The sequence below is a fragment of the Macrotis lagotis genome, chromosome X, assembly GCF_037893015.1.
Source record: "Macrotis lagotis isolate mMagLag1 chromosome X, bilby.v1.9.chrom.fasta, whole genome shotgun sequence".
NCBI classification, from domain to species: Eukaryota; Metazoa; Chordata; class Mammalia; order Peramelemorphia; family Peramelidae; genus Macrotis; species Macrotis lagotis.
In genome coordinates, this window is record NC_133666.1 from 587550720 (window position 1) to 587567425 (window position 16706).

At 35.5% G+C, this 16706-nt stretch overlaps 1 protein-coding gene across 4 annotated transcripts in view; it reads right to left on the minus strand.

The window, feature by feature from the left end:
• The window catches only part of TATDN1 (TatD DNase domain containing 1), a 44264-nt gene that overhangs the window by 15186 nt on the left and 12372 nt on the right, over positions 1 to 16706 (minus strand). For 2 of the 4 annotated variants that reach the window (XM_074201664.1, XM_074201665.1), the window contains exons 2-6: positions 13539 to 13604; positions 12094 to 12143; positions 9881 to 9944; positions 6400 to 6543; positions 6261 to 6303 (exon numbers count right to left, since the gene is read on the minus strand). In XM_074201664.1, the coding sequence (XP_074057765.1) occupies positions 6261 to 6303; positions 6400 to 6543; positions 9881 to 9944; positions 12094 to 12143; positions 13539 to 13604 (367 nt within the window). Of the gene's footprint in view, positions 1 to 4319; positions 4466 to 6260; positions 6304 to 6399; positions 6544 to 9880; positions 9945 to 12093; positions 12144 to 13538; positions 13605 to 16706 lie in introns of those variants that run through there. The other 2 variants (XM_074201666.1, XM_074201667.1) reach the window with 2 other exon arrangements.

Here is a 16706-nt window from a genome sequence, read left to right on the forward strand (position 1 = left end):
GACATGAATTAGATCTGAGGGGGTGCTGTGCTAATAAGTCACTTTCTCCTCTACAGCCAACTGGGTCCAATGGCCAGATATGGAAAGGGACAATCGGAGATGGCCCAGGATGAGGCAATCAGGGTTAAGTAACTTGCCAAGAGTCTCACAACTAATAAATGTCTGAGGCTAGATTTGAATTCCTGTCCTCCTGACTCCAAGGCCAATGCAATCCACTGTACTACCTAGCTGCCCTCTACTGGTACCTCGAACTTAACATGATTCTGAACACATCAATCTTCCACAGTAAAACTTGTTCATCCCTCTAGCACAATTCAATTCAGCACACATTTACCAAGTATCTACCATGTTCAAAGTACTGGGCTAGGTGCTAGGGACATAAAAACAGAACAGTCCCTGCCCTCCTGGGGCTAATTTTTAACTGAGGGGATACCTCTTATGCACAGATAAATGTAGAGTTATTTCAAAATGGAGCTCTAATAATTGGGCAGCTCAGGGGATACTACATGTAGAAAGTGACACTGCTTTTTTGTCCCTTAATTTAAAATATCCCCTTTGGTATTCTTTTCCTCTTAATAACAGCATCTCCTGGGGTACAGTGCCATGGTAGAAAAGCATTGGACTAGGACTAAAAATGTCCTAGATTCAAGTCTGACTTTTGACATCTAGTAGCTTCATCAGCTTCATCAGTCATAGAGTCCAGTAACTTGAGAATTTAACAGATCAGAGCAGGAACCTTAGTGACTAAATCATTCAACTCATTCATGAAAGGAATCCCTACTGTAACAGCAAACAAGAGGTCATAACAGCCTCTATTTGAAGATATCCAAGGAGGGGAGACCTACTATCTTCCTGGAAATCCCTTGTTTATTATTAGTAAATTTTTCCTTGCACCAAGCCTAAATTTGCTGCTTTGCAACTTTCATCCAACTGCTCCTGCTTTTCTACCCTCTGGGCCCAAAAGAATAAGTCTAATTCCTCCCCTCTCCTGTCCTTTCAAATACATGAGGATAGCTATTATGTCACTTGAATCTTTTCTTCTCTAGGTTAATCATACCCAGGATGATATCCTCATATGGCATAACTCAAGGCCATTCATCATCCTGTATGCCTTCCTCCAAATGATCTCCATCTTATCAATTTCTTAAAATACAGTATTCTTAAAATACAGTATTCCAGATGAGGTCTGAAAAAGGTAAAATTCAAATAAGACTACCTTCCTACTACACCAACCCCATAATTCCCATGCATACACACTCCTATTCCTAGAAATTATGTTTTTTTTTTTTATGTAGCTTCTTTGATTGCCAAATCACAATGTTTTCCTTCTGTGGAGCTACTATCGTATTCCCCTAAAATCTCTAGACCAATTTCAGAATAATGATTATATAATGCCTTCCCTATATTGTACTTAGGAAGGGGATACACACACACACACACACACACACACACACACACACACTCATTCCATTTATTTATTTATTTTTGGCCAAAGACTTTACACTTATTCCTACTGGATCTTATTTTATTACATAAAACCCAATGCTCTGATCTGTTAAGATTTTTTGGGTTGGGGCAGTTTTGTGGCACAGTGGATAGATCACTGGTCCTGGAATCAGGAGGACCTGAGTTCATATCTGGCCTCAGACACTTAATAATTACCTAGCTGTGTGACCTTGGGCAAGTTGCTTAACCCCATTGCCCTGCAAAGAAATAAAAACAAAAACAAAAGATTTTTGGGGCTCCTCTAAATATCATTGAGTCTGTTAGCTATACCTCCCAGTTTGGGATCAGCTGCAAATTTGATGAGCATGTCATCTATGCCTTTATCCAAATAGATATTAAAAATATTAGGCAGCAGATCACACAAGGACCCCTAAGTACTCATTCCACTGGAGACCTCCTGCCATGTTGACATTAAATCATTAACTTTGATTCTTTGAGTTCAGCTACCCAACCAATTTAAAATCCACCTCACTGTATTATTATCTAGGTTACATCTCTTCATTTTCTCAAAAAAGTCAAATATGAGGTACTTTATTAAACACTTAATTAAAATCTAGGTAAGTACATACACAACATTTTCTTCATGACTAGTTTAGTAATCTTGTTAAAAAAAAACAAAATGTGATTAGTCTGACATGCCCTGTTCTTAAAAGCAAGTTGGTTCTTTGTAATCATAGTTTTTCTTTTACAATGTTTGTCAACTATTTTTTTAATAATCTGATATTCTTGGATTTCCCTAAGAATCAAAGTCAAGTTCACAAGTCTCTGATGTTGCAATCTATCCTCTTCCCTCTTTAGAAAATTTGGAAATTTTCCCTTTTCCAATTTTAGGACTCTTTTCTGGTATTCCATAATTTTAAAAATATTATGGAAAGTGCTTCAACCAGTATACTTGTCAATCCTTTAAGTAAGTGAGACTATAATTAATCTGGGCATTTTAACTTCTACGTACCTTTGACAACTCTTTAAGAATTTTCTATTAAGCCAGAGATGGTTGAGATCTGTTCCCATACTTGGAATTTCTCACAGACCCTTGATGTATTACATTTTTGCTAAGTCTCTACACAAGATTGTTATAAGGTTCTGATGAAGTAATGTATGTACAATGCCTTACCTGATCAAACTTTTAAGATAGACCAAATTTAAAGAACTATAGAAATATTAGCTATTGGCCTTCAGTAATCCTTACCTGACTTCCTCCTTCACACCATATATCCAAACAATATGTTCTTCATCTCCTATCATCTAGATTATTTTACTTCAAAAACTTCTAAGCCTCTACCATGCCTTCTGAATAGAATGTAAATTTCTATTGTCCAGCTTTATCTCATTTTACTTTTCTTCATTCTATATTACAGTCATACTAGGCTATTTTCCATCCATTTCCCATTTCCCCTCTCTCCTTCTGGACTTCATGCTCTTCTCCTTGCCTAGAGTCTCAAAACTCATGCCCTTTCATCAATCTCAGAGGCAGTTTTTTCTTCAAGACCTAGCTCAGATCTTATCTCCTCCATGAATACTTTTCTGATATACCCATGTGAAAATGCTTTCTTCCCTTTTTAAGTTTCTTATGGTATTGTCTTGATCTACAATAGTTGTTTTTGTTCATATGGGAAGTTAACCATTTAGATAGTAATCTCCTTAAGGGTCTATGCTGTATTCACCTTTGACCCAATTGTTGATTGGCAAATGTTCCGCACTTGGCCTAGACTAAATTCAACACATTCTGCTGCTAATCTTGACCCTCTTCATGCCTCTTAAACCTACCCCTTTGATCTCCTAACTAAAGATAGTAATTACTGATATTCCTGACAGTAACACTCTTTGTTGACCACAACTCCTAGCTGTACTTTGTTAGAATATAAGCTCCTTGCATTTGTATTTTAGTGCTGGTATATATTAGATGCTTATGAAGTGCTCATTCATTCATCTATTTTTGTAGAAGCAACACTTAGCATGGGGCCTGGTAAATCATAGAAACTCAACTGAACTGGAAGGACTGTGCTGTACTGGCACAGAATTCAGGATCCCAGGGCCACCCCCATACCAGGATAAAACAGTGGAGTAGGATTTTAGTGAAGGTTTGTTTGTTAGTAAAGCACTGAAGTTAAATGAAGATGATTTTGCAATATTTTCCCCTCATTAGGGCCTAAAGTCCCAACTATATATATATCTAAGATAATGAAGATGCCAGTAATTACACATATTTTAGATCTCTTATTATGGACCTGCTAGTTATCTAGCTTCTTAGCAGTTTACTGGCAAGTATTTACAACTGTGAAAGGAAGTTTTGAATCTCTCAAGGGCAATAATTTCCTACTTTGTACAAGGGACTTTTTTCTCATCACTAATACACCTAACAAAACCTTTGAAGGATAAATTTTGGTGCAGATCATGAAAAACTGAAAAAAAGAACTCTCACCAGACCTCCCACCTTTTGTTACCAAGCTATAGAAAAAAAGTTTCATGGGAGCAACCTGAATATTAAATATACTACATATATTCATTCCTTCCTATAATCATAGCAGGAAATGACTTTCATTGATCACAAAAAATATCATTAGAAATTGACCAATAACAAAGAAACTACTAGCTATTAAATTATAGTAACCAGGAACAGTTACATAATCAAAATGACAGATGATTGTGCCTTGATTTACTCTGTAGATTTTATCTGATTTTTAAAATAATTTGGGTTCAAAAGTTGGTATTTGCAAGTGATAGCATTCAACATTCCTTCAGCTTTAACACCTCCTTCAAACAAAAGTGATTCTGAAATGTCAAGTTTCAGGGTAGCAGCTATAACTAATTACCTAAAATTTAAGAGGAATCCAGAAAACCTACTGACACACGCTGGTACCTTAGGGTTGGGAACCATTCCTTCTAAGCTGGCTGCTGGCGGAACAGCATCAATCCCTCATCTTCAGTGTCCGCTAAGTCCCAAAGGAAATATTTTGAAATCTTGTCTGCTGTCCGTTTTTTTCAAAAGACCACAGTATTAACATTTTAAAATATCAATGAAAATGCCCAAAGCAATATTTTTCCACCCAAGTGAATACCTCAAGGCCAAAAATTTCCCAGTAAATAGTTCTCACATATAACTAAAAGTCCCCAAGAGGATTCTGAAAATGAACAAGATTTTAGAGCTAGAAGGAACTTTAAGAATATCTGGTCCAGGTGAGGCTAGGTAGTGCAATGGATAGTGTACTGCCTCTGGAGTCAGGAGGACCTGAGTTCAAATCTGACCTCAGACACTTAATAATTACCTAGCTGTGTTGGCCTTGGGCAAGCCACTTAACTCCACTGCCTTGCAAAACAAAACAAAACAAAACTAAAAACTAAAAAAATATATCTATATCTGGTTCAATTCCTCGTTTTTACAGAATAGGAAACAGGCTGGACCAGTAGCCAAGAAGTCCAGGATCATGCTAGTGTTAAGGCCAAGCATAGAAAATGAGTTCCCTATACTCTACACCAAGCTATAGATGGCTATCATACAGCCCTATTTATAATGGGCTAATATTCTTTCAGCAATATCTGTTTTTCTATTTAAATGCTGTTAATAATGACGTGGATTTTAAAAAATAAGTGTGCCAACTGATACAACATAGAGAGGGTGATTTTTAATCACCTTGAGGTATGTATCCCTTACTCTGAACAAAGCTACAGTTGTTACTTGAATAACTAAATAATAACCAAAGATTAAGAAGTTAATGTACAGCTATGTGAAAAATAAAATAATCTGTATGACAGAATTAAGGATCGCTTTTTAAAAGATCTTTTTAAAAATAATAGCATGCTCACCAAACTTTATTGAAAATTCTTATATGTGGTTCTGAGATAGTTTAAGAAAAGGTGTGTTAAGTCTAAAACAAGTTAGGAATAGAACTTCTAGTACAAAGTTATTAAGTATTTTCAGCATCTTAGAATTATTAAATATAACTGAGTGTTATAAGAAGAACACAGATTTGGAAACGACTTCATTGATCATGTGGATCAGCCCTTGGCCTTTGGGTCTGTGAAATAAGGACCCCAATACTAGTCTAGGCGGCATTCTTTCATGGTATTTAATCTGTATAATGAAGTCATATATTATAACATCCAAACAAACTGAAACTGTTTTAATTTAAAAGCTAACATATGAATTGGGAGGGAAAAATTAAGTCTAGGCAATGTGACACATAAAACAGAAGTTTCAACTACTAGTTGGGAATGTGGGAAGTTTCTGGACACTAATGATACGTGAAATGATCTTGGAAGGCCTCACTCTGAACATTGACTCCTGAACTGTGCTCTGTTTTATAACTGTCAATTTCCAAGAAATTCTAAATTCTGACCTTTTTGATGTAAAAAATATGGTATTTGGTAGCCTAAGTCCCTTTTTGGTATCCCTTTGGCTCTAGTAATTTATTCCCTAGATACATGTTTAGCTGAGCTTTAATCAATAGTTATGAATGGATTCATTACAATTTTTCTTCTCTATTTTAATCACAACTATTAAATTAGAAAGTTCAGTTATTATTATTATTTCCATATCCCCATGAATATTTTCACACATAAGAAATATTCAAGGATTCAATGAAAAAATTTAGTAATATAGTAATATTTATAATAAAATGCTATAATCATATATGAAATCTGTTTCAACTAGTTATAAATATAATAGCTAAAATCATCATTAACAGAAAGTAATTGCATTTTGGTATGAAAGCTTTTAAAATTACTATTAATCTTTTGTAATAAATTTTCCTTACTTGAGTTGTGTATCTTTGGGACAAAACTGTAATCTATCAAAATCTATAAAAGAATAAAAATAATTACAATTAATCAACTGTAACAAAAAAAAATCAACATTGTAGAACAGTAATGCTGACTTATCCAAATGGTACTTACCCAGTCCACATTCCCCTATTGCTACAACTTTTCCTTTATTGTTTTCAGCAAGATTTAGCAGCTCAGTTAAATAAAGATCAGGATTATTCTTTTCAAATTCTCCACAGCGGGTAGGATGACATCCAACTGTGCTATAAAACATATCTAGTACAAAATAAGATAATGGACTTATTTTTAAAATGCACTCATTTCATCAAAATGCTATGTCTTCATATTTATAACCAACATGAAAAAAGTTACAATTATTATTTATTCTAGGAAAAATAGAAATAAGTATTAAAATGGAACTCTGAGGTGAGGAAATTCCCTCTTTCAATGAAAGGACTGTTTTTGGAACTTATTTTCTTAAGAGACTTGCCTAGAGCAATGAGAGGCCAAGTGACTTGCCTTGAGTTCCAGTTTGCGCTCTAACGCCAATACAGGGATAGAGCCACTCTCAGATGCTCAACTGAACATCTGTATGTAAAATAAGGCAGATAAATAGTAGAAAGACATCCACAGATAACAAAGAGAAGTGGCATTTGACTCAAAGAAAAATAAAACATATAAAAGCAGAGCAGTCACTGGAGTCATTTACTGTAGACAAAAAGGTTCTTCAAAACTCACTTGCTTCTGGACAATTAGAGTACAATGGTATTCACTATGATGAATTTATATCAAGATAAAACTAAATTATGTTTCATTTCCTCTCTAGAAAGGAAGTGTGCGAGACATTTCAAAATGATTTATATCCAAAATTTTTAGTTTTGGTGCTTTAAAAGATTAGCTTCAGTTATCTGGAAAAATCACCTACATAGACCAGGTTCTTCACTGACCAATGTTAGATAAATGAGGTACAGCTAAATCCCTAAGAATGCTTTTGTCAATTATCCCAATGAGGAATTACTTCCTCCTCCTAGATTTCATAGAGAACTTTCTTGATCCCTCTCTGGTACATTGTGCATTATTATAAAACAAATTTTTTTAATCTTCACAATTACCTCAATGTATTGTCCTGATATGGAAGTGAGTGTGTCTGTTCTAAGACTGTGTGCAGAAGACTGAAAGCTCTGGTAGTTTCAACCAGGCTGGAAAAGGCCTCAAATATGTTCTTGGCAACAGACTGAGTTTCCTAGGGCAAGCCTGTCTAAGTCTAAAGAGGCTCATAACCAGCAAGATGTCCACTAAGGGCCAGATTGTTTTGCCATGCCACCTAAGAAAAATATAAAACAGCTCTCTTTGAGATTAGACTCCTTCTGATTCTGCAAAGTGTTGTCTCCCTCCTACTCTTCCCCCTCCTAAAATAAGCAAATGTTGACATTAATTAGTCATCTACAAACAATGAAAATCTAAATGTAATCTAAGTGTATGATCTTGGTCACATATTGATAAATTGATAAGTACTTTGGAGGAACTGACCTGTATCAATACTGACATTCTCATTATACACAAAACAAAGACCTAAGAAAGTTGCAGTTAAGATGAAAGATAGTTCAGTCAGAGATTCTTCTGAGAGAGATAAATTACATAGTTTTCGAAGCTGGTTATGTTGTGTGTACAAAGACAAAAAGAAATATTTCATGGGGCTTGCTTGCCTATGTATATTGCAGTGTTCATGATAAGCATTTCCAAATTGAACTCCATTAAGTTAACAGCAGCTCATGAACCAAGATCTGTTGTAAAGGATGAGAATGATAAATTTAACAAATGTAAAAAAGTCAATAAGACCTTCTAAAATAAATTAACATATCCTTTAATACTTTAGCAACTTCTCTGCAAAGATGGGGAGGGAAAGAATTGTAAAAGGTCTGTTTGCAAAGATGGTACACACACACAATCAAGTAACAAAAGAAGACAGAGGCTTGTCAACTCAACAGAAACCTCATCAAGAATACTTCCTCTGGGGCGGCTAGGTGGTGCAGTGGATAGAGCACTGGCCCTGAAGTCAGGAGTACCTGGGTTCAAATCTAGTCTCAGACACTTAATAATTACCTAGCCGTGTGGCCTTGGGCAAGCCACTTAACCCCGTTTGCCTTGCTAAAAAAAAAAAAACCTAAAAAAAAAAGAATACTTCCTCTGAGAAGAGAACTAGGAAGCAAATGATATGGCAATCTTATCAATTGAAGGAACTGGGAAGTTTAACCTATAAAGACTCAGGGTAGACATGATAACTACAAGTATTAGGAGGACTGTCATGAAAGAGAGAGATTAGATTTACTCTATTTGCTTCCAGAGTGAGAAAGAAGGAGTAATTAGGTAGAAGTTCAAAGGCAAATTTAGATTTAATTAGGGAAAAACTTTATATAATTATATCTGTCCTATGGTGGGGGGAAAGGGGGCATCAAGAGGTAATGGGGTGCCCTCATTGAACATCTTCATGCAAAGATGGGTTGACTACTTATTGACTATGTTGTGGGAATGATTGGTTTTCTGGATTGGGTTAAATTAGGTGGAGGCTGCAGAGGTCCCTTCCAACTCTGAAATTAAGAGTTTATGAAAAAAAAAGATTCTGTGAATATTGGTAACTGAAAAAGTATTAGACTGGGAGTAAGGAAGAGCTGAGTTTGAAATCTGCCTGTTTCTGCAGACTGAAGGAGGCTACATGACTTGTTCAGAGACACAATTAAGAAGTGTCTGTGGCAGATATATTGAGCATAAAAATATTTGCATGGTTTTCTAAATTTTTTATAACTACTAGGGTAGTCAAGAATTTGGTTCTTTCTAGGGGTGCTTTTAAAAGTTCATTTTCTACTCACACTTGTAAAAAAAGAAATAATAAATGCATCTTCACAGTGTCTTAAGAATCAAATAAAAAAGTACATAAAAAGTGTTTTTGCAAATCTTAAAGCTCTAAATAAACACTAATGGTGTTACTATTGTTTTTGTTTTTGCAAGGCAATAGGGTTAAGAGTTCACATAGCTAGGTAATTATTAAAATCTGAGGTCACATTTGAATTCAGGTCCTCTTGACTCCAGGGCTAGTGCTTTATCTACACCACCTAGTTGCCCCAGGTGTTACTATTGTTACTGAACAGGAGAAAGACCTTCCAAAATAAATTAACATATCCTTTAATACTTGAGCAACTGCACTGCAAAAATGAAGAGTGAGAGAACTGTAAAAATGTTTGAAAAGATGGTACATGCACAATCAAGCAACAAAAGAAGACAAAGCCTTGTGAACTCAACAGAAACCTTATGCTTCTACATCAAGAATACTTTCTCTGAGAAGAGAACTATTGTTACTGAACTGGAGAAAGAAGTCTGCAGGTAGGACTTACTCTATCTGTTCCCCCAAACTAGGTTCTAAAAGGCTTCTCTTGCATGCCTGACACTCATTTACACTTATCTGTAAAGTTTAATTACTAATGCATCTTACTAGTATACCGCTAAAACAGCTCACGTTCTGTCTTTCACAATGTTTTTATATAGTAGTGATATATTTTATCATAGTTCTAACAGTTCTCAAAAACTCTGGATTTTAGGTAAAGGTATATAAGGATACCATTTGTCTTTGCCAAATTCAGGGCATCTTGACTGTCTTGTAGACTTCCACCTGTGATCATAAACTGAAAAGGACAAAAAAAAAAAACAACAACAAAAGAATCTGGGTTTAGCAATGAGTCATAGTTAACAAGAAATGAGAAGTAGACCATATCTTCAAACTTTTGTGTCTAGTAGTAAAATTTATGCTGAAGTTAATTGTGAAACTCGACTGGTAGGTACTTTCCCAACTAAATCTCATACAAGACTAATTATGGTGCCACTGCTTTTACAAAAAGTCAGTAAAGAATCATCTACTAATTGTGACTTACTCAAAGAGAATACAAAGTGCACAATCCAGTAAGGAGTTCAGTGATACACAACTATAGGACTTAGCTAGAATAGACTTTAGAAATAATATAGTCCAATTCCTTCATCTGATATAGAAATTTTCTTTCTTACTTATGATTCAGCAGTATCATGGAAGTAATATATAGCATTTACTTCAAGTAAACAATTATACCTAGGAAGGAAATCAATTAAGAGATCTGAAAACAGTAAAAAAACAAAAACAAAAAACAGACCAAGATACTATTACATTAAATTTTAAGAGTAATTTTATAAAACACATAACAAATCAAGTAAATGATTTTCTCTTTTCCTCTAGGACAGAAAATTCAGTCCATAATGATACAAAAGCAATAGTTCAGCACTTCCCTGATGTGTTGCTCATGTGTTCATTATATCCTCCTGTTATAATGTTTGTCCTTCATTTTCTAAGAAGACAATGACATCAGGGAGGTGATGCCATGATTTGAGTGAGAGGGTACCTTGCTAAGTCATCAGCCTTATTTTCTCTTTCAGAACCATCTGGGTCCAGTGATCAGATATGGATCAGGACAACTGGAGATGGCCCTGGATGCAGGGCAATCAGGGTTAAGTGACTTGCCCAGGATCACACAGTTAGCAAGAGTCAAGTATCTGAGACCAGATTTGAACTCATGTCTTCCTGACTTCAAGGCCAGTTCTCTATCCACTGTGCCACCTAACTGCCCATATGCTCTGTTAGATTGTAGAACAAGGAACTCTTTCTTGTTGAATCTTTGTATACCATACTTCATAGAATGTACAGAAAAATGACAACTGAGTATACAGTGTATACTATAATTAGTACAATACTCTCTGATGATAGTGGTTGTTTAATAAATGCCCAAGTAATTACAACTTAAGTGTAAATACAAACATTATGAAAAACATTTTCAGAAAACTCAACTTAAAAGTATATGATTTGAGAAGCCTAAGGAATCCTCAGAAAAGGTTTTTTTTTAAATAAATAAAATGAAATTCATAAGATGACAAAAGGAACAAATTATAGTAAAATATGTTATTAAATAGTTTTTAAAAAATTAAGAAATCCCAGATCAAGAATCTTAAGGGTTAGCCTCTGAGATCCAGCCTTTCTAATTGTGAACTGCTTTGATTCTGTGAAAGTAAGTAAGCCTTCAGAACAGAAGATGGTCTTATGTTCTTCTAAGCTTGAGCTTATTCATTCAGATGATTGGGAGTGGTATGTCTAAAGGAGATAATATTAAAAGGCAAATAAAATTTCTTTCCAGTGATTGAATTGCATGATATAGTTCTTTGAAAATATCAAAACTACCTTCCAAATACAAATCATTAGATAACTCTGAACCTTCTTGCACCTTAAAGACTAATTTTTCTTCCTACCTTTAAAAAAAATCTACCAAATCTACTTCATATACTGCCTTTTTTTGGAGGCAGTAGGGTATTAACAGGAAGAGGATGCATCTGGAATCAAGAGATCTAGGGTTGAATTCTGTCTCTCTGACTTCACTTTATCTTTGTTCTTAATTGATTTCTGAGCTTTCAAGATCTATATCTGATGATTACATGGGAATTCCTGGAGGGGAACACACAGCTACCATTTTGGAGAAATATTCATAAGGTTTTTGCAACTAGAATAACAGATGTACACAATTTAGAGCTAGAAGGAACCTCAGAAATTATTTAGTATAACCCCTTCATTTTATATGAGAAATCAAGATACATATATCACTGCAAAAAGTGCCGTGATACTTTTCTCTCATTTATTATAATTCTACTTAAGACCAATAATGGTAATAATTTGTTGGAATTAGTAGCTTCAACACTCTTACACTTTAAAAGACTGAAATTTAATTTAAAAATTGAGAATTAAAAACAAGCAAATGTTACCTTTTTAACACCGGTTTGGACTGCTCTTTCTATTATATCCAAGAAATCATCTGTAAAGGTTAGATCCCAAAAGAGAAACAGGAAAATATGAATCCATTTAGGTGGCATTTAACAATGATGACTTAAAGACTAAAATGACCTGAGACCAAAAGACACTGAAATAATAATTTTCATTAAATCAAGATTAAATCTGTAATTCTTAAGGAGTCTCTACTACAGAGCAAGAGTTTATTCATTATTACCAACTTGCTTAAAAGAGTTAAAAAAAGGATTTTGTGCAGGATGTGAACTCATTAGTTTGGTAACTAACAGAAAGTTGAGTATAGTATCTATTAAAGACATTTATACTAGAGTTGATAAAGAAAAATGGCTAAAATAGATTACGGAGTGAAATAGATTGATGGAAAGTATGAACTTGAGACTCCTTTTTAAATAAGCTAATCAAATGAAATGGAATAAAAGAAAAGTTTTATATTTTTCTTCTTAGTCATGTCAGCAGGGCAGCAGAATTTGTGAATATTCCAGTATTCTTTTTTGAAGTGACATTTGTTAACAGCATGGGAAGAGCATTGTAACTGCCCTTGTTAATTCCTTTTTAGAATGTATCATGCTGAAGGAAAGATTTAACATTTCCTTCTGTCTCTAAAGAGTTATTTACTATTAATCTAAAGGTTGGGGAGGGGAATGAGCATTTCTATAAGTGATGTCAATAAATCCTTTAATACAAAGTCTGAAAATAGAGGTGGCATGATGTAACAAAATTAAAACTGGACTGAGCATCAGGGCCCTGTATTTGAAACTTGGTTCTGCCATCTGCTATCTTTGACAACAAAGGGAATGTACTATTTGGATTAATTGACCTTAAAGCACTCTTCTGATTTTAACTTTTATGATACTAAGCAAAATGAAAATGAAAAAATAAATGTTTAGACAATGTTAGGTTTACTCTCATTCATCCAGTAAGCAGTCATGAAGCACGTCCAGAGGGCCGAATACTGCATTAAGCTCAATGGTTATTTGAATGCTTTATTACCTCTCCTAAATTCATGTCTTTGCAAGAGCTGACCTTCAGGTCTTAAATGCTGTTTATTCTTGCTCCTGTCCCTTAAGCTCTCTTCAAAGCCAAACTCTAGTGCTGTCTCCTTCAAGAAACCTTCCCTGATTCTCCCTCAGTTTTTTGTGGTCTACCTCCCCCCAAATCATTGGTTTTATATTGCATATATTCTACCTTTGGTCTTTTGTGAACACGACATATTCCTCCCAGTAAACTCTTTGAGGGCCAATACTACTTAAATTTGTGTCTGTATACCCAAGTCTAGCTACATAATAAGTGTTTAATAAAGCCTTCACAAAGCTTTGTTGATTGATTAACATCTACTATCTGAGAAGACTAGACTTATTTTCTCATAAAGGTAGCAGGTAGTAAATATGACTTGAAAATTTACCTTGGTGTTTTTGAATCCCTCTGTAAATTCCTCTGAACACAGGATCAGTCAAGTTGACACCAATATCTATAAAAAGGAAATTTACATGTGTAAATTAACCTTTTAAAGCACCTATTTATAATTCCTATGTAAACCTAAACCTTTTTCTAAATTTTTGCTTACATATTTATTCCCAGAAATAAGAGAAAGTTATTCCTAGATCTGTCAGAATGTACTATCGTTTTATTAAACAGGTAGAATTTCCTAAAAATGGTAAATAACTCATTCATTAACAGTCATGCTAGAGAAGTATGAGAATTAAACTTTAAGAGTGAAAACATGCTTTATGGTTTACCCATTTTATAGATAAACTCATGAATTAAAAGTACCCTAATCTCATGTAAGACAGGAGCTTAGAATCATGTCTTGGGTCTTTTGATCCAGTCTCATTTATACAATTTCAGAATAATTGGTTGTTTCAGTTTTATGCGTAATTATGTGCAAATAGTTGCAAAAAATGCAAATTTATTAAGAAAATTTATAGAGAAATTCACAAATTTATAGAGAAAAAGCAACAGCTAAGTATATTCCTTAATATTTCTGCCTGTTCTCACACTGTGCTGTGACTATATAAATCACATACTTTACCAGACTCATGACAATAAGCACGTACATAATTGTTTCTACACCCACTTTGCCCTTCTAAGAGATTTTTTACTGTGGACCTCTTGGGCAATCTTTGGATGCTTGAAACAGGTAGGCTGGTATGGTTGGAGCACAAAGTACTTCACATAAGGTAAGGTTTTGTTGTTCAGTCATTTCAGTCATGTCTAACCCCATTTGGGCAGATACTGGAACAGTGTGCCATTTCTTTCTCCAGCTCATTTTACAGATTAACTGAGGCAAAGAGAGTTGTGACTAGCTAGTAAATGACTCAGCTAATAAATGTCTGAGGCCTATTTTAAATTTGGGAACATGAGTCTTCCTGCATCAGGCTTGCTCCCTGTTGAGTCCCCTTTCTGGACTCCCTCAATCTTCCCCAGGCTAGCATTGAAGGGGGAGGAAACAAAGAAGACAAGTTTCTCCCTATACACCAAGATCTCCATTTATTGAACCAAATACCAGCCTTAAATAACTCCCTAGCCTCTAATCACTCCCACTCCCTTGGCACTTAGTAAGATAAGGCTCTGGTGCTCAAGGACACTAGGTGAAGATAATTTACAATGCTCCCATACATGAGCGTCCCTAACAGCCCCTCTAGCCAATATGCCACCACCTACCTGTCCAAAGTGGGACTAATTTCCTTTTGTACTGTTAAAATGTTTTTCCCTTTTGTATTTGCTTTTATAAACTACATTTTTGGCAACAGACACCCCAATATAATCCTAAATCTTTGTGAATCTTAAACCACTCTGGAATTAACAGTTGCTATACTCTGGATCTTGGTCCCATACACTCATCCCCATGGGGCAGGCCAGCTATTCATGCACAGTAAATATTACCTTACACCAGGAGTTTTAAGACCCCCCCTTGGAGTATGTGCAGTAGACACTACCCCTCCTTTCAGGTTATTAGCCACTCCTTAAATGCTTCTTCCATTCCACCCACCACAGAAATGTATTTAAGCAAGATTATTTTCCCCACCCTGTGACTAAATTGGGCAGGAGGTTGCCTATTCCCTGTTTCCTTTCCTCAAGTTGGATCCATGTGGTCCCAGCTCCAGGTGGCTTGGTCCAGGTGTATCTAAGCCCAGGCACCATCTTGTGGCTGCCTCCTTTCCCTTTCCTTTTAACGGTTGCTATTCTCCCCCAGCTGTCTCTTCTTTTCTTAATTTGACTATCTTCTTAGAAACTCACCTTCTTTACATCAAAAATGTGTTTTTCATGTGACTACTCTCCCTTATTAGAGATCAGTGTTTTACTGCCTTCACTTTAGCCTTTCTCTCTCAGCCTCTGCTAAGCCTGCCCTTAGTCTCTCTTTCCCTTTAGTTCACAGCAGTATTGAAACTCACTATCTTGTTGCTTCTCCAAACAATCTAACTTGTGAACTTTTTTGGGGTAACTTGTAAACTTTTTGTGAAATCTGTGAATTAAAAGTCTTAGCCCAAAATGAATCATAGCTCTTGTGCTTGATCAAGCACCCCCCCCCCCCCCATTTCCCTACCCCACTTGCTCTGGCAACATTAGGAGAGTGGCAAAAGGTAGGCCAGTTTATGTATGCTACCCAAATTCCACCAGTAAAACCAGTAGCATGCAAAAGTATGCCTTGGGGAACCTTTCTCATTCTCTATTTCAGCCTATTCACTGGGCTAATCTCACCAGGAGTCACAGGATCCCAGTGAAATAGGTGCTGTGGGGAAAATTCTAGAATCAATCATTAAAAAAGTTAGTGAAGATCTACAAAGCAGTCAATACGGGGTCCTCAAAAATCAGGTCACTCGATATTAAATTCATTTCCTATTTTGATAGTAATACTAAATATGTGAAAGGAATATTGTGGATATAATCTATAGGATTTTTAGCAGTTTTAAATATTTCAGTATTCTTGTGGAGAAGATGGAAAGATGTGGACTAAATAATAGTTAAATATGGTAAAATGTTATATATGTTATATATATATAATATGTAAATATAAATATAAAATCCATCCAAGATATTTTTCCTAAGAGTATAGTAATACCTTCCTTTAGCTGTCTTAGACCCACTCACTTGGCATCCTCACAATTGGGCAACTAGGTGGCATAGTGGAGTCAGGAGGACAAGATTTTGAATCCAACCTCAGATACTTAACACTTGCTAGCTGTGTGATGTTGGGCAAGCCACTTAAACCTGATTGCCTCCCATCCAGGTCCATCTCCAGTCACCCTCCCTCACACTTAAATCCAATTCATGTGCTTGTCTTAGCATTGGAAGACAAACATCATCATCATCTTCATCTTCACAACTATGTTAGCTCCAGCATGGATCTTTGCTTATTATCCTTGTCAGGATCATCCTGGGCCAGCCTCCCTGCATATTGCTATTGGAGTCCCTGATTGTTATCTTTCCCTTCAGGAACAACTCTTCTGAGAAGGCTTTCCATTCAGCATTAGCAGCTCAGCGTTTCAACCTTATTGAACAGTGTTAACCAATGGCTTTCCTTGCTGTGGCTTCTTCTACACTCCCTTGATCAAAACTGCCTACTAGTTTC